Genomic DNA, 27,105 nt, shown 5'->3' on the forward strand with positions numbered 1-27,105 from the left:
ACTTCTGAGATGTAAGGAGACCAAGATGCTATTCAGGGGTAAACACCAATAACCCAGTAACTTTCCTTTCTTCTAAGTCTATGAAGTAATCTTTATGCTTCTCTTTCAATACGAAAAGCCAATGGACAGTACACTTTTTAGCAGAAAAAAAATGCAACATTATTTAAATGGGTAAATATAAATTTATACCAACTACCTAAAAGTTCTGCCTTTAAATGGTCAATGCATACACAAAATAATTTAAAGTAAAATATAAAATAAAAACAACATTGTTTTTTGGGAAAGCACTGTATATGTTGCAAACTAATAGGAAATATTTTATGTTAAACATTGCAAATCTCACCTAAATCCTGATAATTTTAATTTCTAAAAATCGTTAGTCATTAAATCAACTCTTTTCTAAAAGAATACTCCAATATTTTACATTTCAGAAATTTTAATAGTTTTTATTTGGCAAAGAGAAGCCTAAGAATTTTTTAAAAAACATTTCCAGAGGGAACATTGTTTACCATAAAATAAATTTGTGTGATTTGGGAGGACAAATTTCAAATGTATATTTTTGATATATGTGCCAATTTTACAATTAATACAAAAAAGATAAAGTCAGTTGAAATATTTTAAAAATGTAAAAACCAGTCCAGGCAACTATAACTATACAATCTTGCTGTAAAAGTACTTATATCAAATTCTGCCCAAAATATGTATGCAATATAGTAAATTTTAGTTCCTCAAGTCATTCTTCACTGCCGGCTGGCTTTGCCATTTTCTGTTGTCTCCATTCTGAAAAACAGAAGAGAAAAATGAGTTGCTAAAATAAAACATTCAATAATTGCCCATATTTTTTCTCCAACTTTCACACAAAATTAAACTGTTTATATATTCACAGGACAAAAGAACATCCGTCCTTTAGAAAAGGACTACAGTTAGGATTCTTCTGCTACTCTTACGTTCCTGGTTCCACAGACGGATGCGCACTGAAGCTTAGAGGAAGTAAGTCCCCTTCCCAAGGTTTCATTTCAAAGGCTACTTTTTTCATGATACCTCCTCAAACTTAAAGCTAAGGAAAAAAACCTCTACCATTTAGTCAAAAATTTACTTCCTTTTCCCCTATTCTAGTAAAGAAACTCCTTTACCAATACATTTTCAAGAGGTCTTCCAAAAAGGATATTAAAATAATCAGACTTGAGACTTGTTCAATTAAAGTCAATATTCCTAATACTGTATTACTTAACAGGAAAGTTTTTCTCCCCCATTATTTTATACAGGTTCAGTGTTGTATATCAAGTGTTCCCCAATTTTCCCTCTATGATGCTTACTGAGCAATGAAATGCTCTGAGGAATATATATTTTCAAGGTTATGATCAACGTAATCAAGTCTTTTATTAAGTACCAAGAACCGAAGGAAGTAGATGTTTTCTCTTTAGAGGTAACACATATCAACTCATTACATTAGTAATAAAAAATTACTGAACACGACAAACAAGCAACGTTTATTACTTTTAACTTAAAGCAATTCACAAAACCAATTTCTACAATAAATAATACAAACCCATTTTCCTCTTTAAGATGTTGATACAATTCAGCTCTGTTATTAACAGAGTTCAAACGTCCAGCAAACTCCTGATGTTTTCTGGAATTGGCAGTATTGATTCTATTACTCCACAGGGATAATAAGGACACTGGCCCTGGTGTTACAGTGTGAAAGAAGAGGAAAAAGGTGTAATAATTCATTACCTCAAAATTTACAAATTAAAAAAAAAATGTATTTGAGAGAGAGAGAGAGAGAGAGAGAGACAAAGTGTGAGCAGGGGAGGGGCAGAGAGAGAGGGAAACAGAAGGTCTGTAGTGGGCTCTGAACTGTCAGCACAGAGCCCGATGTGGGGCTTGAACCCATGAACCATGAGATCATGACCTGAGCCGAAGTCAGATGCTTAACTGACTGAGCCACTCAGGCAGCCCCCAAATTTACAAATTAAAAAATTTTACCTTTAATTTACCATCGCTAATTTTATATCATTAAAGCAATATAATCTTTTCCTTATTCTAAATGTTTAGGGGTCCCCAAGACCAGCTACTAGTTTGGTGATTTGCTGGAAGGATTCAATTAACTAAGCCAAGTTATAGTCACAACCAAGAATCACTGCAGCAACACAATAAGGATACACAGCCAGATCAGTAAGAGCAAAAGATACACTAAGCAAAGGGCAAAAGAATCCACTTGCAGGCTTTCCATGCTCTCTCCCTAGAGTGAGGGGTAACCCCAAGTGCATACTCCCTCCAGCAGCAAACATGCAGCCATGGATATACAATATTTCTTCCAGGAAAGCCCATTTGAGACTCAGAGTCCTGGGTTTTTATTAAGAACTGGTCACAAATGCATCCTCTGCCAAACTACAATTACCAAAATTCCATACTCCTAGGTGGAAAGTAAGTGTTCACCTCAGATGTAAGACAAAATAACTTCATCATTTAGGGAATGTTTTAAAAGCCAAGTTGTCAGATGCCAAACAAGGGCCAAACTTGCAAGCAGGCTCTGTTAAAGATAACAGCTTCAAGCTTGCTATGTTATCTCTTCAGCACAGTATGAAAAGAGAAAGCACTGGCACAGCTAAAACAATTTTGAAAAGTAGAAAAAAGAAGACTTACTACCTCATTTTAAGATTCTGCTTATAGTGATCATGACAGTATTGTATTGGCAAAACAACAGATACACAGATCAATAGAACATTAAAAAAACAAAAACGGGTGCCTGGGTGGCTCAGTCAGTTAAGCATCTGACTTCAGCTCAGGTTATGATCTCACAGTTCATGAGTTCAAACCCTGCATCGGGCTCTGTGCTGACAGCTCAGAGCCTGGTCCCTGCTTCAGATTCTGTGTCTCCCTCTATCTCTGCCCCTCCTCCTCCTCTCTCTCTCTCTTAAAAATAAATAAAATTAAAACAATTAAAGCAAAAACAGAAATAGACTTCCACTTATCAAATTAATTGATTTCTGATAAAGATACAAAGGCAATTCAATGAAGAAAAAACAGTCTTTTCAACAAATGCTGCCAGAACAATTGGGACACTGCATACACAAAAAAAAGGGAACACTGACTCATATCTTCTACCATATGGAAAAAATAAAAAAATGAACTCAAAATGGTTCATGGCCTAAATGTAAAATCTAAGTACAGAACTTATAAAAGAATATGTAGGAAAAAACCTCTGTGAGTTTGGGGAATGCAGAGATTTCTTATAGATAACACCAAAAGTACAACCATAAAAAAAGTTTTGATATATTGGACCTCATCAAAATTAGAAACTTCTGTTCTGCAAGTCACTGTTAGAAACACAAACCAGACTAGGAGAAAACATTTGCAAACCACATATCCAACAAAGCATTTATATCCAGAAAAAATAAAGAATTCTCAAAATCTAAGGAAAAAACTCTTAAACAGTCCAATTTAGATATAACTACAATACCTGAATGAACCTTCTAGCAGAAAAATATATACAGATGGAAAATAAGCAAATGAAAAAAAGCTTACCATCATCAGTCATAAGGGAAATAGAAATTAAACCCACACTGAAAAACGACTTTATACCTATCAGAGAAGAAAAAAATCCAGCAAGTACTGTTGGGGATACAGAACCACCAGAACTCTCACTAATTTCTGGTGCACAATGATCAGCCAGTTTGGAAAAATGAGATTCTAATAAAGCTAGTCACATACAATGGAATAAAAAAAACTATGGACAAACACACAACACAGATGAATCGCAAATGCATTATGCTTTATCAAATAAGTCCACCTCAAAAGGCAGCATACTTTAAGATTTCACTTTAAATGGCATTCTGAAAAAGGCAAGATCATAGGAAGGAAAACACATCAACCATTATGAGGGATTGGGGACAAGGGAAGTATAGGGTGCTTACAAAGGAGCAGTACTAGAGAATCTCTGGGGGTGTCAGAATGGTTTTATACCGTGACTGTGGTGCAACTGACATACAACTATATACATTGTCTAAATTCACAGAATTGCACGCCAAAAAAAGTTAAAATTACTGCATATACATTTTCCAAAACTGAATGAACAAAAATACTTTTTCTCACTATAAAACTAATACATGTTCATTAGTTAAAATTTAGACAACACATAAAGGAGAAAATAAAATCATCCATAATACCACTGCTCTAACACCTATAAATATTCTAGTTTTTTTCCAATGGCAATCTATATCAATAAAACTATACTTTGGTTTTTCTGCTATTGCATTGTACAAAAAGCTGAACAGATTTTCATCCAATCCAGAAAGCATGTTTGGAATAGCCCAACCTTATATGTAGAGTATGTATCAGGCACAAAATTCACTTTGGACAGTCCTGGGAAGTCATTTTCCAAAACAGATGAAACTGAAGTATATAATAAAAGGCCTGTATAAGCTGCTGCTCAAAAGAGACATGGTTTCTGTTTGAAACCAAGTTGCTTTTCATCTGGGCCACTCTATATAGTGTTTCCAGTGTGTGAAGCATCAGGGATCTATTTAATTTAAAGTGACAAGCAAGTGTATGCGTGGATATGAACTTTTTTTTTTAAACAAAATGGAGATAATGGTATATATGGTTTTGTAGCCTGTTTTTTTTTCTTTACCTCATTCGTTCATTTATTCATTCAACAAATAATAATTGAACTTCTACTATGGGCCAGGACTGCATTGAGTGGTAGTGATATTAAGAGTAAATTTTTAAAAATCCCAGCATTGGGGCACTTGGCTAGCTTTGTTGGTAGAGCATGAGCTTTTTTTTTTTTTTTTTTTTTTTTTTTTGAGAGAGAGCTCGTGAGCAGGGGAGGGGCAGACTGAGAGGTAGACACAGAATCCGAAGCAGGCTCCAGGCTCTGAGCTGTCAGCACAGATCCTGACACAGGGCTCAAACCTACGAACCACGAGATTGTGACCTGAGCCAAAGTCAGAAGCTCAACCGACTGAGGCCACCCAGGTACCCCAGTAGAGCATGAGACTTTTGAGCTCGGGGTCATGAGTTCAAACTCCAGGCTGGATATGGAGCCTACTTAAAAAATAAAAAGCCCATCCTTTAAAATGTTTCCAATTAGTAGCTGAGGCAAGATGTCAATAAGCAATGTCAATGCAGGACTCTAAGTGCTACTCCAGTGCAATCCTGGGGTGCAATGGAAGCACCTAACTTAATTGTGAACAGAGATCAAGGAAGTCCTTCCTGAAAAAAGACTTGCTTAAGCTGAAATCTGAATGATACACTGGAATAAAGGGGAAAGAGGGAACATTAGCATTAGCAAGAGGAAACAGTGGGCATTTGTAGCAATAATTATTCTTGGGCTATATAAATTCTGCCCTATGGACACACCATCATTTAGTTATTTTCTTCCTAACAGTGTTTTGGTTGCTTGCAACTTTTTGCCACTAATAAATAATTTCTGGAGTTCTATTTTACAAGCAACATTAATGCATTGTTTAGATTAAACCTAAATCTCTCATCCTAATCAACAGTGGCATATTTTGGCCTATGAAAAATAGAACAATTTATCAAGACATTTATTTACTTTCCAGGAACCCTGGCAAATGCTTGAAAGCAAATATGATAAGATCGCTCTTATCTCTGGCTCCAAAGAAATCAGTGAAAGGAGAATATTTTACATGTATCACTATATATATAGCGTGTGTATATATATACACATACATACATACACACACATACACACACTGTCTGTCTCTCTCTCTCTCTCTCTCTCTCTCTCTCTCTCTCTCTCTCTTTCTCTCCCCCTCTCTCCCTCCCTCCCTCCCCCCAGAAGGAGTATATAAAAACAAACAAGGCTTCTCTCTAGGATGAAATGCCAATAAGTGCAATATGGCCAGCCCCTGGGTCTTACTGCTTAGGAGAGGCATAGTGGCAAGAAACCAAACAATCCTTTTATCTATTTGCCATTTATCCTAAAAGGCCTAAATCTAGTTTATCTTCAAGACAACTAAAGCCTACAATGATTTCAGGAGCTCCCAAACCCAATTCACAGCTCTGCTACCCAAAATTCCTTCAAGAAGAAATGAAGCATTTCAGTCTATAAATAAGAGATAAAATGAAATGAAAACATTATGAGTTTTTTTTTTACAGTGAAAATATTATTTATAATACCTTTACTGAAACTCACTGATACCACTTTATAGATGGGTAATGTAAGAGCTTTCCTTAAGTTCAGTAAGCAGTTTAGGGAAAAGAAATCTGTCTTCATTAAACCCAGCACACTTAGTATAGAGTCAGGAACATAAATGAATTCAAGTTTACAGAATTAAAATTTCTTAAAACACAGACTTTGTAGTGAAAGTACTTATTTTCCACAGGCTTCATTAATGAAGGTATGACACTATTTTTTCATTAATGTCAAGAAATAAATTCACTGCCTGCATTTTCCAAGGCTGTAAACAGAACCTCCTCAACAACATCCGGGAACAGTTAGTAGCTCTTCCTCATATAGGCAACAACATTAAATGACACCGCAGAAAACAGAACTAAACTGGAAAACTGTTTATAAACACAGCTACCCCCACAGCTCTACCCTACCTTTTGATTTTTCTACTGGTGGAGCTTCATCCATCTCCACAAGGGGCTTTTTGTTTGGAGGTTCTGGGGAATCGGGTGAATCTTTAATGATCTCAGCTTCAGCCAACTCTTCTTTTCCACGTTCCAAGATTCCTTTTAATCTGTTAGAGGGACACACAATAAAATCTAAAGTTTAAATTTTACTGGTTTTATTATTTTTTATGTTTTTTAAATTTTTTAACGTTTATTCATTTTTTTAAGAGACAAGAGAGAGAGCACAAGCAGGGGAGGGACAAGAGAGAGAGGGAGACACAGAATCTGAAGCAGGCTCCAGGCTCTGAACTGTCAGCACAGAACCCAATGCAGGGCTCGAACTCACAAACCACGAGATCATGACCTGAGCTGAAGTCAGATGCTTAACCGACTGAGCCACCCAGACAGACGCTCCATAGTTTAAATTTTTAGAACTCTAAATGGCTCAATAATTAGACTTCGTATATTGCTTTTAGTAAAAGATAGCTGCTCTCACAAAGTAAACCTAGAAACTAATGAAAATACAAATCTCAACCTAAAATCAGGTAAGAGAACTGACTGAATTAAACACAGATTTCCCTTTTCCTTCATCATCATAATTTAATAATTCAGTAATATAGTTGGCTGTAAAATATGAAAAAAATGGGAGAAAATTTAAGAAGTTAAAATTAAAGAGGTCAGAAATGTGATCTTTGGAAGAAATGTCAGTTTTAATTTTTACAAATATGGACAAAATACTCTTTCAAATTACAGATAAGATTAAAAAATGTACTATTTGTGCCCTAATTTATGTGCTGTGGAAATGTATTTACATTCCACAAATTAAGAACTTAACTCCAAGCTCATTTTGAGTTTCATCAGAGAACAGAAACACTTTCAACATATATAAAGATCGGTGGTGTCTGAAAGAGAATATTTCCCCCCACTCTTCTTAAAGTGAGCTGATTCTGTTTCAGAAGTTCAGTAGCCCTCAGAAAGAAATGAACTTCTACTGTCAAAGAGAATAAAATGTTCTACTTATTTTTGGATGAAATGATAGGATTTCTAGAATTAGCTTCAAAATATTCCCATGTGGGAGGCATAGCGGTGGTGCTGGTGAGGTGAGTGGTTGTGGACAGATATGAAATGAGATCTGCCATGAACTGTTAAAAATAAATGAGTAGCCATTTGTTCTGTTACTGTATATGTTTGAAATTTTCCACAGTAAACTGTTTTGTTTCTAAGGACCTTACTAACATTGCCATTATAATATTTACCTGGTTTTTTGCTGATTACTGGCAAAGAGGTAGAAGACAAAGCCAGCTGAAATGTTATGATTCTTTCATTTCGAAGACTTTCCTACTTTTTATGATATAACCGTACAAATCACAAACTAAGGAAAGAGTGTATTACTGAGGAAGGGTTTCAGAAGTAAGACTATGTTCTTCCTCTGTGCTCCCAAGGATATCCTGTGCCTATTTTTATAGCAGCTCTTCCACCCTTTGCTGTAACCCATGACCTACATGCCTGTCTCTATCACAACCACTGTACGTTCTTCCAGGGCAAGGATCTAATACCAAATGCCTGACACATCACAGGCACTCAGTATTTATTGAACAAATGAAACCATGTCTTTGATATTCATAACACATAAAGCAAATACTGATATCAAATATGGTATGTTATGATTTGCAGAAGTTCGTTAAAAAATTCAACACTACCTTTGCCCCTAAGAGCAAAAAAACAAACAAAAAAAATCCCTGTAATTCTTAAGCCCAGGATATTTCAGATTTTAAGAATGAAAAAATTACAGTTAGATAATGAAACAAATACACATTAAGTGAACTACTATTACATGAATGTTTGAATGTGCTACGTGCAGCATGTGATGTGCCAAAAGGCACCACGGTCCTACATTATCAACAAGTCACCTCTCCGAATCTTGCCAAGATTTCTCCTGTTCATAATCTTTCACTGCTTTCTCTGATTTGTCCTCTTTGTCCTCTCTCTTTCTTCCTCGTTTCTTTCGTTCTTCTTCTTCTGGGGGTTTGCTTCTACATGCCATCAGACATTCCAACACTCTTTGATGTTTCTCTGAGTTGTTGATATGAGCTCTGACAAGGGTTTCTAACTCATTCCACATGATACGGTACTGTTCATCTCTGAAGTAAATATTGAAAATGACGTTTTTAGAAATACTCTTTAAATAATATTGAAGTATCACTTGCTACTGGTAAAATAAAGTAAAAGGAATCATTAAACACAGACTCTTTCTTCTTAGACAGTGGTGTAATTCTAAGTTATAATGTACCCGATTCTGCTATTTTAGATTTTATATCATTTCATCTCAATCACATACATATGAACACTTATGTATACACACACACACACACACACACACACACACACACACACACATATACCTTCAATCATATAAATTACAATATGAAATAAGTTAGCTTAAAAAACAGTCTGCATCAAGTGAATGTGATATATAGAGAAAGCAAGGGAAAAAAGCTACCTTTTAGGCCCTTTTCCTCTCGTACCAACTGTGGAAATAGGTAGAGGATCATTTTTTCTTTCCATATCAACTAAGTTGTATATTGTTTTTTGACAGTTTAACACATCTTCTTCTGTCAAAGATTCTTTCACAATAACACTGGCTAATGGAACTACCTGTTAGAATTTTTTTAAGAAATAAAAAGAAAATCTGTCTTGAAAAACAAATATCAAAGCATCTAGGGAGAACTTCAATTGATTTTAAACATCACCATACTGAGATAACCTATATTCATCATTTCAATTTTCTATTTAACTGTAGCAAACTCATATATTTCATTCTTTGCTTGAGAAATGATTATCTGTAAAAAACATAGAACTAATCAAAAAGAAAGGTTGAAAACTATTTAATACTTACCGCTTGCATGTTAAAAATGGTGGTTTGTGAAATAATCATAGGCCAGTAACGGGTGTGTTTTTCTAACTGATCTTTTGCTCGTTCCAAAGGGATCTCAAGACTTCCATCGATTTTATATCTGGGGTCTAGAAAAGGAGTTAATCTGTTTTCCCTCATAAATTCACCAAAATCCTAATGATAACCAAATAAAATAAAATTAGAAACTATTTTCTAATGTTTCAGTATGGATTACATGTAATAGTCTGTTGCCCTGATGCCTTCTCTCCTGTGATATGCAACAAAGTATTTTCTCTAACAGTTCCCTTACTAATTCTCCCCATCTTTTTGAACATGAAGTCTATCAGCCTTTATTACAATGGAGATGGAAGAAAGGCTCAAACATCAATGCATTCATGGTTCTTTCTACTTTTTAAAAACCAAGAACACTCATTTTTCTTCACTTCTATAATTTAACTCTTTTATATCATCTACAGATAAAGGAAGAAGTTAATCATCTTAGAATACCAATGCTTATTTAAAAATTACCTTGACATAACATCAAAATGTTAACAGTGGTTATCTATGAATGATGGAATTATAGGTAATTTACAGCTATTGTTTTTGATTAAAAAAAGATATCTATATTCTCTAAATTTTCTGCAAAGAATACTTATTTTCTCCTTATTAAAAAGATATAAAAATAATAAAGAAAAGCCTAATCAAAAATAATTACCTACAGTCTGTAACACTTCTGTGATTTACCAAGTACATTCCTATATATCAATCACATTTAATTTCCACCACCACCTCAAAGTAGACAACCATAAAGTACTAAATATATAAAAGAGGAGGGGAACTGAAAAATTAAAATGAGAACAGGATTTCTACCCAAAATAGACACAATTTCTTTGTATATATCTTTAAATAACAAAAATTCAGTATTATTTCAAAGTAGCAATCCAAACATTGAACCATTTTTATTTGCCATTAAGTTACTACAAGGTAAACTTCCACCTGAAATATTCAAGTCAATTTCCATTCTTTCCTATAATTCCAGGTGTCAATGCTACCCATATACTTCTCGATATACACTGAATACATAATGAAGACCACATAGTGATAAATAGTTCTTTTGAGCAAGTATTGCCGGAAAGTCACCTAATTAAAATAATAAGTCATGAACTTCTCCAAACCCCATTTTGTCACAGAGCTTAGCATGTAATAAGCATTTAATAAATATTTACTGAATGGTGGCAGGCTCAAAACATAAAATTTATAAGTATTAGAATCTTACTGTGATCCGGTAGTCTGTAACTCTGCCTCCACATCCCTCACTAATTGAAGGTGGATCTTCTAGAATGGATCGAGAACTGCTAAGGACATGCAAAAAAATCTCTCCTCCATGGCTACTAAGCATATGACTAATGACTTTGGAACCTGACTTTCGTGGTTGCTCCAATAAAACAGAACGACCTGTCAAAAGCAAGATTACTCTATCAGTGATGAAGCTCATATAGGCTGTTATTTTTTTCCTCATTATTTATGTCTAAATTTTTCATTTTATTTATTAAACCTCATATTTTAAGCAGCATAGCTAATTCAGTATATCTGCATTTCAAGTCCTAAAAGTCTGAATTCTAGCCTTAGCTTTCTCTTGGTCACTCAAAGCTTACATAGTTGTACAGTTTTCCAAAGTAAGTATAGTGGTCTCTGGTACAATGTTTGGTTACATTCTTTATACATTACAAGTACATACAATCTTTCTCCTGGACATCAAGAAGAACAGTGAGACAACTGCTGGATAACTCTCTAGCTATCAAAGCTACACAACATTTGGGGGAGAAAGCAAAGTCTCAATGTACTTGCACAATACCTCCTTATCAGCACAGTTACCATAACTACTTTCTATTTCACATGACCAAAGGTTATTTAATCTACACGTTACACAGTCTTAAAATCAAATTTTGCTTAAATTTGACCCATCACATCAGTGGTTTCAAACCTAATCAGAAGAATCAACTGGAGAAGCTATTAAGAATTTAAATTTAGTAAATGGACTCCAATGTGGTTTTTTTTGTAATTTTCACACAAGGAAACCACAGACTTAAGAGTCATATAGGTAAGAATCATATGGCATAATACTGAAAATGCAATGTTTATTTATGATTAAGGTACAGTGTGCAAAAAGAGGTCTATATATACTTTGCAATTTAAAATTTAACAGGCCAGGGTAAATAGTCTGTATTATTCTACCAAAAAAATCAACTTAGACTCTAACAGCCAAATTTTAAAATTAAAAATACTTAAAAATATTTAAATAAAACTTTTTATGACAATATGGAAAACATAAAGTTATCTTATTTTTTTTAAACATTAATAAAATTGCTAAAGGGGTATTTACAATTAGGTAACTTTAGAAGAGTTTTCGAAGATAAAACAGTTCTGGGTTATCTTAAAAGAGCTTTCCAGAGTACAGATTTTCACATATCCTTACTAATAACTTCACTTGTAATATTTTCAGCCCAAACAATTAAATGTTGAAAATTACCATTTAGAAGAAAATTAGTAAGGCAGGAGGAAGGTCTGCTATTTACGTCTACAGGTGAAATTCGATAAGCGCCAGTGCAATAGTGTAATTCTGAAATGGGAGAAAACACTGATTTGAAAGAATATAAAGGAATTATTTCCACAATTAAAAGAGGGGGAAAATGTTCATTGAGCCCCTAAAACAATGAAAAACATAAATTCAAAAATAAACTAATGATCCCTACATATACCCACTTTTAGAACCTCTTGATTTAACCTTTCCTTTTTCTTTTTTCCTTTCTTTTCTTCTTTTTTTAAGTTTATTTTGAGAGAGAGAGAGAGAGAGACCATGAGTTAGGGAGGGAAAGAGAACAAGGGGAGACAGAGAATCCCAAGCAGGATCCGCACTGCCAGTGCAGAGTCCAATGAGGGGCTCGAACTCACAAACCGTGAAACCACGACCTGAGCCGAAACCAAGAGTTGGACACTTCACCAACTGTGTCACCCAGGCACCCCTATTTCAATTTCCTTAAAATACCTACCAATGTTATTTGTCCTGGGTGTGCACCACTTTAATGTTATCGTTTCTTTAAACGAGCCTTCTCTACTGCTGCCACCTATGTGAGTATCACCTTTAAAAATAAGCCAGAGAGACATTACAAAATAGATCACAAACTTCAAATCATTTACTTAAGTAAGACTTCCAAAACAGTTTAAACTCTATAGGAGAAAACACCTCTGGGAGAACATCAATTCTATAAAGTATCCTAGAATAATACCAAAAGGAGTTTAGATATTTGCTCTGATTAAAACAAATATTCAATTATCTTCAAATTTCTCATTAATCATTTCAGTCACTGCACTGAAAGTCAACAGCAAAAATTTTTGTTTATTTTAATAATATACAACTGTTCTCCTCTGACACCATGAAATCATAATATGGTCAAATACTCAAAGAAAGTGTCAGGAATCTAAAATGAACTGAATCCTAATGAATTTATGAGGAGAACCATAAAATGAGGGATCTAGAAAATAAATATAAAAAGATGTAACAATGGGCATGTTTTGCCTCAATGGAGTCTATAGTAAAACAGAGTGAACAGATGTTAAGAAAATAATAATGAATAAGTGAGGACTATAAAGTTGACAAGAAGGAGATGTGTACAGTACCATGAGCATCTATACACAGAGATCTGACCTAATCTACAACACCAGGAAAGGTTTCTTTGAGAAGTGAAAAAACTAGTTTCAGTTGTCAAAGGATAAGGAGAAATTAAAGAAATGAAGGAAAGAACATTTGAGCAAGGAAAAAACAGCAAATGTCAAGATACTGTGACAGGAAGGAGCATGAAGTTTCTGGCCTATGCACTGAAACAGGAGTACGTTGTGAGAGGAAAATGGAAAGGAGGACAGGCCAGGCAATGCAGGGACTGGTAAGACATTTAAACAGTTGGGTCTTTATCCAAAGGGTAACAAAAACAATAAAGGGTTTTAAGCTAAGGGAACATGGTCAGGATTAGCATTCTGAAAGCTATTCTAGCTCACAGGTCAAGAGGAGACACACCATTTTAAGGGGCTACTAAGGAATAGTAGATAAGAAAATAATAGGCTGGATCAGGGAGATGGTAACGGCAGTAGAGATGCAGTTGTATGAATGTATTTGGGAGACACTTAATAGGTAAAATCAAGAAAATGTGATGATGGCCTAGATATGAAGAATGATACAGAGATGTCTCAAAGATGACTGAGGTTTCTGCCTTAAACAACTGGGTAGACAATAGGGCCATTCACTAAGAGAGGGGACAGTAGAAGACCAGTTCGGGGGGCAGGCTCCTAAGTTGTTCTGGGAATGTTGAGAGGGAATGTTGAGAGTTGTTCTGGGAATGTCTCTGCCGGAGAGACACCTAACAGATATAATTAGGCAGTAGAGGATACAGGTCTACAGTTTACAGAAGCTATCTGAGCTAAAGCGTAAGCCTACTCATCCAAGTCCAGCTCTAATGTCATCTCTGTAAAGCTTGCCTAAGTCACGGAGGCATAATCACATGCAACCCTCGTGATCCCACAGCACCCTATTCATAGTGCTACTACAGCATTTACAAATGGTTCTCTTGTGTCACATAGACAACATGTCAATTACTATCTTAGAGAAATATTTTGTGTCACAAAGGATATTCTTAACATTTTTTTGTTTTAAAATATTTTAAAAGTTGGTATTAACTCAGTTAGTGATATAATTTCCACACACCATATTTTCAAAAACAAGTTCTTTACATTCCTTTGTTAAACATTAATACATCTGTTTATCTTAATAGTTTTTTTCACATTACAAATTTGTATTAGATTAATTTCAAGATTTCTTATACACTGAACAAATGTTACGACTGGTTGATGGATACTAACTTCAAAAAAGATGTATAAAACATTATCAAAGTTAACCATTTAATTCTCTGATAGCATCAACTTACAGAGAAAACATCAGAAAGGATTTAATCAAATGTCAAAACTTAAAGGCAATTTCACTGAATTTTTTAGGAATGGATGGATTATTAGTTCATCTAATCCAGCATCTTTATTTTATTAAAGTGTGCAAACTCAAGTCTAGAAACATACAGATCTTGCTAACTGGTGGCAAAGCTTTAGCTAAAACTCTGATCTACTAACTCCAGAGCCTTCTCCCAAGTTATGCTAATAGAGTTGCAGAAATCATGATATTGGTGATGAGACCTACTGACTCGAATAATTTTTAGAAGAAAACAACAAATTTAGATTTCAGAACAACTGATCTTTATCAGTTGGCAAGAAAGTTGGAACTCTATCACTCTTTCAAGTCAGTTCTTGTTCCTCTTGCTTTCCCAAGGTGATTTGCTTGCAAAAGAGAAACTATGACATGACTGTACCGGCTATCTCAGTATTTGTTCCAGGAGGCTAGTGTTTCCCAAAGTAAATTCTACAGAACACTAGTTCCATGGCCATTAGTAGACAGTATTGTGGAATCAGTGTGGAAAGAGGTGGACTACAGCCAATCAGGTCTGTTTACTGACAAACTTCTGAAAGTTGTTAGTATGCTTTCATAGGTTAGATCTTACAGAATAAAACTTTTCAATGTCCTTTTCTTACCACTTTTCAGGAAATCCACATGTGCATCTTTGTGATGAAGTAGTTCCACATCATAATTGGCAGATGTATTAGCATGTTGTTCTTCCTTAAAGTAAAATTTAAAATAATTTAGTTTTATTTTCAAAATAATGAAGTTATTATTCACTTTGCTTTTTGCTTAAAGTGAGATAAAATATACCCAACAATAATTAGCTATAATATTGGGACAGTTTGCTCAGTAATCTATTTAAAGATGCAATAATTTTCCAACGCAATATGAACTCTATAAAACTACTAGCTATATAGAAGTAATAAAGTATTTAATGATTTTTCTTACATCAGAATTAACATAAATGACTCTTCCAGAATTTTAGAGTTTTTTTTCTCTAAATGCATTGTCTTGCCAATACATTTTATAAATACAACTGAAGTAGCTTATACAAACTCAAAGTGAAATAGTTGTTTAAAGGAGGAAATAGCATCTTTAAATACCTACAGGACATTAGCAACACCAGTTATATAAAATAGTAAATACAGACTAATAAACAAGTTTAGTAACTTGTTTTCACTAAATAGTAAATAAGAACTTCAATAACATCAGTTTACAGGGAAAAGACAAAGATTGAAGAAAGGGTCACACCAGTCGCACACAAATATGATCAAATTTAAAAAACGAGGTATCTGTCACCCTCAGAGTATTTTTCTTGTACCTCATGAAATTACACATATTAAAATATATTACGCTATTTTACTTGATAATTTCTGCATCCAAACCGTTCTATTAGATAAGGCTACAATTTCTATTAAAGAGCCAGCCATTTTATAAGGAGGTAATTAATAATGAATAGATTATACTTCTCATGAAATTCAGTGTTCATCATATGGTGGCAAAACAATGAAATTGGACTTAAAACTGTGCTTGTCCTAGACAACTTAATGATGACATAATGGAAATAAACAGGTACCAACAGATTCCTAAGAAAACCCATTAGTAAAATCATAAAACTTACATCTTTGGTTTTTCAGCTAGAGTATAATAAACTTTTTAAAAACTATGAGCTATTTTTTCTATAGTCAGGCCTATTAGTTACAAACACCTTCATACTAGATGAGCAAGAACAAAAATACAGGAAATAAAAGATCCACTAGAATGCACAAAGTAAAATCTAATAACATAACCATCAGGAAAAGAATCACAGAAAAAATAATCATTTAAGATAGAGATTGTATTTTGATGAAAATAATGAGAACATAATTAAAAACAAAAAGCTGATATATAGTACTCTTACGAGAAAGAAAACTACAGAATTTTGTTCTGTGATCCTTTTTGTTGCTTTTCACTATGTACTGACCTGGTCAAAGACACTGAATGTGGGCTAGCAAAACAGAAAATATGATATGGGGAGAAAAAGTTAAGGTCCAATCAAAATAAATAATACATGTCAAACAAATATTTAAAAAGCATACCAGAACTTTCAAAATAGCAAGAAAAAGTACTGCCTACCTTCATTGGAATATTTGTAATAGTAGTTGAAGCCAAGTCAAAATGTTGCTGTACCAAAATATTTAACTTGGTAGCAAGATGCCGTCCTGCACGAACACTATGAACTTCACTGGTTAAAACAGGGGATAACTACCAAAAAAAAAATATACATATGTATATACATATATATATATATATATATATGTATATATATATGAAGAAAAAAAAAACCAACGTTAATACATTGTGACCTGGTGTCAAATATTTTACTTCAGTCTATAAATATTAAATATTTTTAGTTTTTGGAATTTGGAACAAGTAAAAAAGCCCATAAATTAACTATGATTATTACTTTAGCAAGAAATGTTCATGTATTTATTCATTCAACAGACAGGTACTAAGCAGACCTTACTACATTGTATGCCAGAAACTACATGAGCTATTAGAGGATACAGCAGTAAACAGGCAAAGTCCTTTTCCTCTTGACACTCAGAGTGCAAGTCTTCGATTCAAATATTTATTTTAACTTAGAATTTTTACTTCTATTTATCTATATGCAAAATGGATTTGAAATGGCCCACAGAAATACTGTAGTAAATAAGTAATTTTATGGAGAGGAAAAACACCTGCAGATAAAACTGCTTATTATAAAGAATACGAGAACTGCCACAAACATATTTCATCACGAATAAATGCGATCAGGCAGCCAAAAGTTACTTTATGGCAAGATAAAGTGTATGTACACATATATCTTATATATAATTTGTATATACTACCTATCATACTTATTATAACATCTGTCACAAATAAATGTTTAGTTATTACAAAGAAAGCCAACATACTGCCATGTTATCGAAAGAGGCAGAAAAAAGTTAACAGAAAAGGGGTTTACACTGGAAACCACCTAAAAACACAATGAAAGAGCTAAAGACCTAAAAATACCAGTTAACTACAAAACATTCAGACTAAGGTAATACTTCACCTGTTTATATTAACTAAGGCTAAGAGAAAAAACAGAACGTAAGAACATACATATTTAATTATATAAATATACACATCTATATTTCTAAACACAGACCACTGATGGGAGAATACTACATGATGCAAATCCATTTGAAAATCAACAGACCCATTTTTTCCTTTAAAATTGTTCAAATTTATTTAAAAAGTAAAAGCAAGATTAAAAGTTAGCTTTAGCTTTTTATCCTCTGGATAGGTAAAATTAATTTGTTATTAGAGTCTATTTTTGTTAAGAAGTGTATTACTCCTCTAATGAGGAAAAAAAGATTTTTATACAATAAAAAGTTATTAAAGCAAATGAAATCCATTACAGTAATTGAAATTTTAGCATCAATACACACTATGTATGGTTTTGCAACACATTTAATTAAACTTCAATAGGCAAGCAAAACAGAAAACACTTTAAAATCTACAATTATAACATGAAGAACACAACTAGGTGTTTTGCCACAGAGATGGCTTTGCGAACTCTAAATATCTTCTTGGCAGAAAATGTTGGCAATGTGATTATTTTTATGCTAACCCTTCTCAGCATTTATTATTAATAAATGACAATGATCTTTTCTTCCATTACTTCTGCACTTACCTCCTTTTTAGGACGATCAGACACAAGGCTGTCTTCACCAACTGCGTAAGTATGGATCAAGACCAGTTCACACTTCTGAATCTGCATGAGACTTAAAGAGAAACTTTTCACTTAGAATCTAAAAACACATAGTATGTAAAGAAACCAGGTAGGTAGACTATTAAGAGTTTAATATACTAAAACAGTGCATCTCTATAATCAGATACTATTGTTAACTAACACAAAAGCTAAATATTTAGAAAAACTGTTTAATTGCTGTACTTGTATGGACATTTAGTAAATATATGAATTTAATTCAAATGCACATGATACTTTCTTGTATGTTTGAAAAACAGAATAAAGGAAAATGTCCTATAATCAGGAAAATTTTCCATACTACCACAGATAAAATGAATATATTACACATTTGTTTCCCTTTTTTTTTTTTTACTAATGATTCTTAAGGACAAAATCAGGCAATCCTAACCATTACCTATAAATGGTTATTTCTAAGAACATAGGATTTTCAATGCTAGAAGTCTTTTATTTTGAAAATGTTTTTAATTTTTGAAAAATTTTTATTTTGAAACTTCCAAACCTACAGAAAAGCTAAAGGAAAAGTACTATGCAATGAATACCCATACACCCTTAACCTAGATTCATTAACTGTTAGCTATTTTTGTTTTCCCTACATAAATATCAAATAAACATTTTTTGACTACCTAGTAGAGCCAGTAGAGAATTAAAGGGAATACTACCAATTACTATTGAAATTATTGGAGTAATTATAATGAAATACATGACTATAAAATGGAATATGTATTTCACTTATGATTATACTCACTGATCTGAATTTGCAGCAAGCTTGTTATGCTCGTGAATTGTTTCCTGGACACAGTCCTCAAGCATTCGCACATGACTATCACTATGGCATAAAAAAGAACAAACTTAAATAAACAGTAAGAGAAAAAATTAAACACACTATTTAGCTCTAGTATCTTGTTATAGGCACTTAAAATTACTTCAGTGAGGACAGTCTTCAGTATGCTCATTCACAATACCAAACAGCCAGCTGAAAAACTAGTGAGAAAAAGTCAGATTAACCCATATGATGACAATCTAAGCAGCTTTCACTGAAATGACTATTTAAGAACTGGATAAATACAGCTTCAGTATTAGACCACCTGAGATATGCTTAACCGCTAACATGCTGTCCTGTTTTTTTAAGTAAAAACTGCAACAAGACATTAAAATTCCCTCAGTGAAAGAATTACTGTGATTAATGTCTCACCTTTTTGCATTAGTAATGCAAATTATTCGTCCTCTATTTCCAACACGTTCTGCATTTTCCATTAGTAGAGTACGAGCCTCATGTTGGTATTCTGTAATTTTACACAGGGTTTCCACTGCTGCAACGAGACCATGCAGAATGCTGCAGCATTCTGGATCTGCTCGTGGATTAGGAGGCCCAACAGCAGCTAATGCTGCCATTAGCTAAGTAAAAGGGAAAATAATTATGTTGACAAGAGTATGTACAAGTCAGACAAAGACATCACAGGAAAACTACAGACCAGCGTACCTTAAAAATATGGACACAAATATCCTCAACAAATACTAGCAAACCAAATCCAGCAACATATGAAAAGAATTATACACCATGACAAAGTGGGACTTATCCCAGGAATGCAAAGTTGACTTAACATCCAAAAATTAATTAATGTCAATACCAACACAATTTTTAAAAATCACACGGTCATCTCCATAAACACAGAAAAAGCATTTCATAAAATCCAAGACCCTTTTATGATGAAAATACTCAACAAACTACAAATAGAAGGAAACTCCTCAAGCAGAAAATAGCATCTAAGAAAACCTACAGATAACACCATGCTTCATAGTAAAGCCTGTACATGTTCTCTCTAAGATTAGGAACAGAAGAAGGATGTCCACTCTCATCACTTCTATTTTACACTGTATTGGTGGGTCTAGCCAGGGCAATTAAGAAAAAGAAATAGAAGGAGCCAGAAGTAAAATTATCTCTATATCACAGATGACGTGATGTTGTATGTAGAAAGTCAAATGGAATCCACTAAAAAACTGTTAGAAATAATAAGTCCAGCAAGTTGCAGGATACATGATCAATACACAAACACAAATTGTATTGCTACACACTTGCAATGGACAATCCAAAAATAAAGGAAACAATTCTAATATAATAGCATCAAAAAAATAAAATACTTTGGAATAAAATCAACAAAAGAAATGCAAATTTTATAACTCTTGAGAACTACAAAACATCACTGAAAGAAATTAAAGATCTAAATGATATAAAACATCCCATGTTCATGAGTTGGAAGACATAATATTGTTAAAATTGCAACATTACTCAAACTGAACTACAGATTAAACATAATCTGTGTCACAATCCCAGCCGACTGCTTTGTAGAAATGGACAAGGTGGTTCTAAAATTCATATGGAATTGCAAGGGACTGAAAATGACCGAAACAATCTTGAAAAGGAACAAAATGGAAGGACTTTGCTTTGTATATGCATAAAGACACTCTGGAATGAGCCATGAAAAACTAATAGTGGTGGAGATAAATAGTGATGTGCTAGTAAATCAGTTCCCCAAAGTGTGGGGAAAGCCCTAATCTGTAGTGTTTGCCAGTATCTATGGTTACATAAAATACCCCCACCATGGGAGATGTCAAGATTCACCGAATGCAAAGTTGGTGTAAGCAGGGTCCAGCACACTCATTGAGACAGGGGATGAGTTGGAAAGTTTTCCCGTTTACTAACACAAACATGTATGTGGAAGTGTACATATGTACATGTGTATGTATGTAAATTTTACTTCTAAACTATATAGGTATTACCTATTCATAATAAGTAACCAGAAAAGAAAGAAAAAAGACTGTGTATAAACGACTATATAAAGTCTCTGGTACATAGGAGAAGCTCAATAAAAAGTAGCTTTATAGGGGAGGAATTCTGTGGTCCTGAAGAAAGTAGCAGAAAGCAAGTTTAACTTTTAAGGTCAGACAGAGATGGGTTAAAACTCTGGCTCTGCCTTTTAATGCTGTGTGACCCTGGTCAATTCCTCCTAACCTAAAAGTGAAAATACTAATATAACCTGTCCCACATTAGTATAATACTTGCAAACTTGATTTAATTTAGCCAACAAAAATCAGACCCAAACTCCTGAAATCTGACAATTTTTGGTGATAAAATTTAAGATGTGTAGGATAGAGTTATGTGCTATAACAGAAAGAGCCCTGGACCCAGGTATAGAAGTCAAACAACATATAGCCCCTGTGGGCTCCATTCCTTCACCTGCACAATGAAGGAGTCGAAGCAAAAGACATCTAAAATCCTTCTAGCCCCCAAATTTGTCTTTGATCTCTTCCACTTGTTACTCATGATTGTTGACAATAACTAGGGAAAGGTGTGACATGGATAACCAAAGCTAAACATTAAATGTGTTAACACAAGCAAGCTTATATATAATTTATACAACATGTCAATTATTTCATATAATCTTAAACACCAGTGAGCTGCTATACAGTTGCCTTCCGAACTAGACTGGAGTTTCCCCTTCTGTTCAGGACTTAAAAACAATCAGTGTGATACAATGTGTCTTCACATTCAGAAAGCAGAGAGAAGTAGCAATTCTCTTATAATTGGTATATGTTCCATTATGAGATGCACAACTTTTACTGCACTGCAGAGGTGAAGTAAGGAAAACCTATGCCAATTTGTACTGATTTTTTTTTCATACATGACAGAGAGACTTCAAGCTTCTTTCACAGTACCTCTTGAAAGAAGTAAAGCAAAACACATGCCATTTCAAAAAGAAAATGCAAGGAGAATGTACAGAATCCTTAATATTACTTTTTCAAGTTAAAAAAAAAAAGAATAAAGAACATTCTGGAGTGATATAAATGCAAAGCCAAACCAATAAAAGCCTGCTGCTTGAGTGAGTTACCTCAAAAGAATAAAGGGTTAGATATGTTTACATACATGATGATACTAATCACAACATTTTAAGACCAAACACTGGGATAAACACATTTTCTTTAAAAATGTTCCGCTTAAAACACATTTACAACATGGGATTATCTCCACTGAAGACCATCCATTAACAAAGAATTTTAACATGAAATAATTCAAACAATGTATTCAAAAATTTCACTAATGTCTGTCTCTCAGATACATCTTCATCAGTAAAGAAACCAGTAAACTGAAGTCTTCCATCCAACCAACAATAGCAAAGAACATAAGCTACCACAAACCCAATATCCTTAGACAAATAATGTTTAAGAAGCACCAGGCCTATTAAGTGGCCAGCTAAAACTGGAGCAAAAGACTGCTCCAAGAAGTTTTTCAAGACAAAAAAACGAAGCTGTTACATTTCTGATCAAAATATTGGGAAGTTTTGTAGAAACATGAGGAAAAGCAGCAACAGATATACATAAAATTGAGCAATTAAGAAGGAAATGATAAATTGTAAGAATAAACAAAGAGTCACACAAGAAAGGAAATAATATGTAAGACAAATCATTATGTTTCAGACCTTAAACTTATACAGTGCTATATGATACCTCAATAAAACCTAAAAAGAGAGAGAAATGAAATAACCACATATACTACTTAGCTTAGCAGTAACACTTTATATAGATATTATAATGCAAATATGCAATTTTAAATTAACAAAAATTCTGACATAACAACACTGAGAAAATGAAGGAACGGCAGAAGGGAGGTAGAGGGGCATGGGTGGCAGAGAATATAAAAGTTAATTCCTCACTAACAATAATGATAAAAAAATAAAGTTTAAATTGAGAATTCTATCAATAGCAGTAAAAATTTGTTATTTTGAAATATGGAAGTAAATACTAGATGAGTTAGAGTTGAAAGTTTGCTTCTAGGAATTGGGGAAAGACTGGAATGAAGATAGCTGGCTTTACTTTAGTAGTAGTTGTTTTAAAACTATGTGCAAATACTATAGTGATAAAAAAAAATCTTTTAAATCATCTTTCAAGAAAGTATTACCACATTCAGATAATTTTCAAAAATGGCCACAGCTCAAAACCTAACCATACCTCCTGCAAATTTTGGTCTTCTTGAGTCCAAGAATTTAAAACATGTGCTCCAGAGTCACTCACAATGAAATTCACCTGATAGATTTCAAAGACAGAATTAGTATTCACATCCAATTCCACTGAAATCACATCATATTTAAAATAATATGCAGTTCCTAGAACTGGTTTGCTGATTCATTCATTCACTTTATAGTTCTAGAATGCCTAGTATCTGCCAGGTGCTATCCTCGGCACTGGGGATTTGGAAATACAGTGAAGAATGAAAGTTGTATCACTCACAATGTGGGGAAAGTCAGGGGTTTGTGGGTAGTGGTAAGACAGAGGGCAGTATGGGAAGAATACAAACAAACAAATGCACAAGATTATTTCAGGGAGTGACAAATGCTATGAAAAAGAAATTGGTTAGATACTTTAGGTTGGGTGGTCTATAGTGGCAATTGGGGGGAATCCAAAATGACCAAAAGAAAACAGCCATCAATAGAGCTGGGGATAGAGAATTCCTGGTACAGAAAACGCAAAGGCCTCAAAAGGATGAAAAGGTCAGAACAGGCAAAGGGGTGGGGGGAAAGCTCAGAGAAATAAGCAGTAGCCATATCACAAAAGGCATTGAAAGTCAAAATAGTGCATTTGGACTTCAATGCAAACCAAAAAAACACTACCACAGAAGATGATAATGCTAGTAAGGATATATTAGAAAATACATAAAATGACGAATGTTCTTTTGGAGGAGGGTGAGATTCTTTCTTTCCTCTGGACTATATCATCTAATCCATGATCTTTTTTCCTACCATCCATGAAATACTAGTTTTGCACCCCTAATAAATGTGATAAGTAGCCTTCTCTCCTAAGCCTTACCTGACAGGGACACTTTACTAGCCACTTCAGTTACATTATCTCATTGAAATCTTACATCATAGGAAGTAGGTGTTATGCTTACATGGGAAGAACCAGACTTGGAGAAATTAAGCAATATGATCAAGGTCACACTGTGGTAGCTGATGAAGCCAGAATTTGAACCAAAGCCTGCACCCTAAATGACTAGTTATCCTCCCTTTCGTATTTTTTTACCCTACATGATGCACAATTTACTGAAGGACTAAAAACAACTTACATTTAATTTGGAATATATCTGAATATATAGATTCTCTATGTTCAGCCTTACTGTTACTGCCCTGCCTGTGCCAGTCTAAGAACTGGCTAGGTCCCAGCCTAGGCTGCTCCAAATGAGACAAAGCAAATCATCCACTTGTGGCTAACCAAATGACTCTCCCAAAATAAAATAGCTGAAATGATGAAACCTGAAGGTAATTTTCATATCTGGAATCTATCAATCTTCAATCTCTCTTCTTGTGGATAAAAACAAATTCCTCTTAGCATTCTTAAGAGCATTTCTTTCTAACAGCCAAATCCTGCAGCAGTTTAGTGTGCATTCACTAACACTATGAGCAGCCAGCCTGTTTAGGTTCAAATTCTGGTTCTGTGTCTAACTAGCTGTGTGACTCAGGACAACTTTCCTGTCTTTACCTCAGTTTCTACATCTCCAACATGGCAATAATAAACACGGCTGATATTCAGATCGTACACACCAACACAATCTGACATTGCCCACAGCCCACATCCTTTCTGCTTAGGCCAGCAATAGCTCTCAATGGTCAGTGCCTGTTCTATTCGGGTTATTATATACTTCGAATATTGTCCCAGTAATTAGAGTAGCTACCTTATAGGACTGTTGTGAGAATTAATGGAATTAATATATATGAAATACTTTGGATATGACTGGTATGTGTAAACGCACCATAACTGTTAGCTGTTACGATGGTTATTGGCCCTAATTAAACATACATAACATATTAACTGCAAAGAAGAGTTCTAAATACCACATTTTTAAAGTAGTAAACAGTTTCAAGTTAAATCTATAGTAAATTCTTATATTAAAAAATGTAACAGGCAGTTAAGTCCATCCCCCCAAATCATGATTTTTCTTGTACTTCACACTCACCAGCTTTTTGAAAGGAAATATATCATACATTATTCTACAATATTCCATGGAAGATTCTACTGAGCAAGTCCACAAGGATTTAGATATGGGGGCCAAAGGGATGATTCCTTGGGTCCTATTCTTCACCAGCATATCAAACTCGACATGCTGTCTGCATGATTCTGCCATGTAAGGGCAGTGATCTACAACAAATACTGTTTTATGAGATTCAGAAAAAATCTTCATTTTGTTTTAACCTGTAAGGGATAAAATATATTAGCCAAATGTCTTATACATGACATTTAATATCCTTAAATTGTTCCTAATTAGTGTCTTTTCCTCAAAAAGATTTGGTAGGGAACATGAATAATCAGTATTCAAAGAAATTTATCCAACAAGATTTAATGAGGTCATGACTAGAAAGTAGCTATCAATTCGAGGGATAAGCTACACCATATTAAGCTGTCACTCTATCAGTCACAGGCAAAATTGCAGTCCATACAAAATTTTGCTTTTTGAATGAACTTAAAATTGTCAGGAAAAAATGCTTACAAATAACTGTGGTCGACTGCCTTCCATAATACCAAACATAACAAATGATAAATCCTCTTCAAATACACTTCTAATGATTCTTCCTAATTCACATCACACACAACCCCCCAAACTAACCCAAGTCAGTAGTTTTGGGCTTCCCTCCAAAAAGTCTTAAGACTTCTGAAAAAGGATGAGGGGAGCCAGAATTAACAGGAAAGGGGAGTGACAGCAAAAGGAAAGCCCCAAATATAAAAAACATCTCCTAAGACAACTGCATATCGGGTCTTCGCATTAGGATAAAGACCCCAAATTCAAACTCTTCCCCCTTAGTATTTGAAACACCATGGTAATTTACCATGTAGAACAGAAAACTTAGTTGCTACCATTCACAGAGCTGGAGAGGAGAAACTTTTAAACTTTTTCTTATAAAAACTCCCTTGCTTCGCTAAATAAAACCTTATACTGAATAGACAATCCACATTCAAAAAGCACATGGTAAGCAAAGTGTTCATCAAACCGAACTGACTTTTTACGATCTAGCTATTTTCTTCTGCTTTCAAACACATTTCCCCTTCATGCAAACTCTTCTTTGAGAAACCTAGTCACATTCTGCTGGAGAGTGGGGGGTGGAAAGTACAAGGTGAGTGAATAGGGAAGACCTCAGGATCGAGGTTTGCTTACTTTCGTGCCTGGTCCTGCAGTGAAAACGAACAGAGGCTATGGACCACAGCCTCTCTGGAAAAGGCTGCTGGCTGGGTGGGGAGGGTCAGCGCACAGTCAGGAGTGTCTAGTACCAAAGACAGGGAACTATGCTTTCCCCGCTCATCTCCTAGCACACCGGTCCTTCCCAGGCTTCCTAAATGCAAGAACGCGCGCGCGTGCGCGTGAACACAAACACTCACACACTCGGACTCGCGCGTGCGCAAAGCCCTCTTCCACAGCCCCGCCAAGCTGCCCTTCCCCCTCGGTGGGCCAGACGCCCAGCTCGCAGAACAGGAAGAGGGCGGAGCCAAGAAAAATATGCCTCCGACGCTCAAGATTTTCTACCGGCTAATTTTCCCAATAACCCACTGGGAAGATTGATCCGGGCGACCATAGAGACTCCACAACAGCGAAGTACCAACCACAGCACCGCCTAAGCCAGCCACGCTCTCTTAAAGCAAGGCCCTCCCACCAGGCCTCCACCCGGCCTCCCTTTCTCGGTTTCTCCACCCAGGCCGGCTTCCCCTGTCAAAACTCGCGACACTTTGCGAGAAGCCAAGCGAAAGCCTGAGTAGATTAATAGGGAGGGACGTAGAAGGGAACCGCCTCCACCTCTCGCGCATGTCTGCAAAGAC

General features: G+C 34.7%; 1 protein-coding gene across 3 annotated transcripts; it reads right to left on the reverse strand.

Annotated features, from left to right (window-relative positions):
• Nucleotides 1-478: 478 nt before the first annotated feature.
• Nucleotides 479-27,026, reverse strand: INTS13 (integrator complex subunit 13). Of its 3 annotated transcripts, XM_047864795.1 has the most exons (18): nt 26,840-27,023; nt 26,450-26,555; nt 25,256-25,491; nt 23,257-23,331; nt 19,445-19,647; nt 18,998-19,078; nt 18,175-18,265; nt 16,590-16,718; nt 15,107-15,191; nt 12,529-12,618; nt 12,009-12,116; nt 10,755-10,933; nt 9,482-9,652; nt 9,086-9,240; nt 8,496-8,726; nt 6,574-6,713; nt 1,550-1,685; nt 480-780 (listed from the first exon to the last, which is right to left on the reverse strand). In XM_047864795.1, the coding sequence occupies exons 3-18, from the start codon at nt 25,478-25,480 to the stop codon at nt 741-743; spliced, it is 2,139 nt and encodes a 712-aa protein (XP_047720751.1). In that variant the 5' UTR covers nt 25,481-25,491; nt 26,450-26,555; nt 26,840-27,023; the 3' UTR covers nt 480-740. The 3 variants fall into 3 exon arrangements, with proteins under 3 accessions (XP_047720753.1, XP_047720751.1, XP_047720752.1); XM_047864796.1 differs by having other exon boundaries at nt 481-780; nt 12,009-12,098; nt 26,450-27,021; XM_047864797.1 differs by lacking the exon at nt 1,550-1,685 and having other exon boundaries at nt 479-780; nt 26,450-27,026.
• Between the last annotated feature and the right edge of the window lie 79 nt (nt 27,027-27,105).

The sequence above is a fragment of the Prionailurus viverrinus genome, chromosome B4 (genome assembly GCF_022837055.1).
Source record: "Prionailurus viverrinus isolate Anna chromosome B4, UM_Priviv_1.0, whole genome shotgun sequence".
In the NCBI taxonomy this organism is placed as follows: domain Eukaryota; kingdom Metazoa; phylum Chordata; class Mammalia; order Carnivora; family Felidae; genus Prionailurus; species Prionailurus viverrinus.

Bases quoted from the DNA above. Each gene is read 5' to 3' on its own strand.
- INTS13 (XM_047864795.1), bottom strand. From the start codon at position 25,480: ATGAAGATTTTTTCTGAATCTCATAAAACAGTATTTGTTGTAGATCAC. The intron at 10,934-12,008 runs GTAATTTTCAAC...TGCTTTTGACAG, and splicing joins TACTAATTTTCTTCTAAATG to GTCGTTCTGTTTTATTGGAG. The intron at 8,727-9,085 runs GTAGCTTTTTTC...TATTTACTTCAG, and splicing joins AGAGGAAAAGGGCCTAAAAG to AGATGAACAGTACCGTATCA.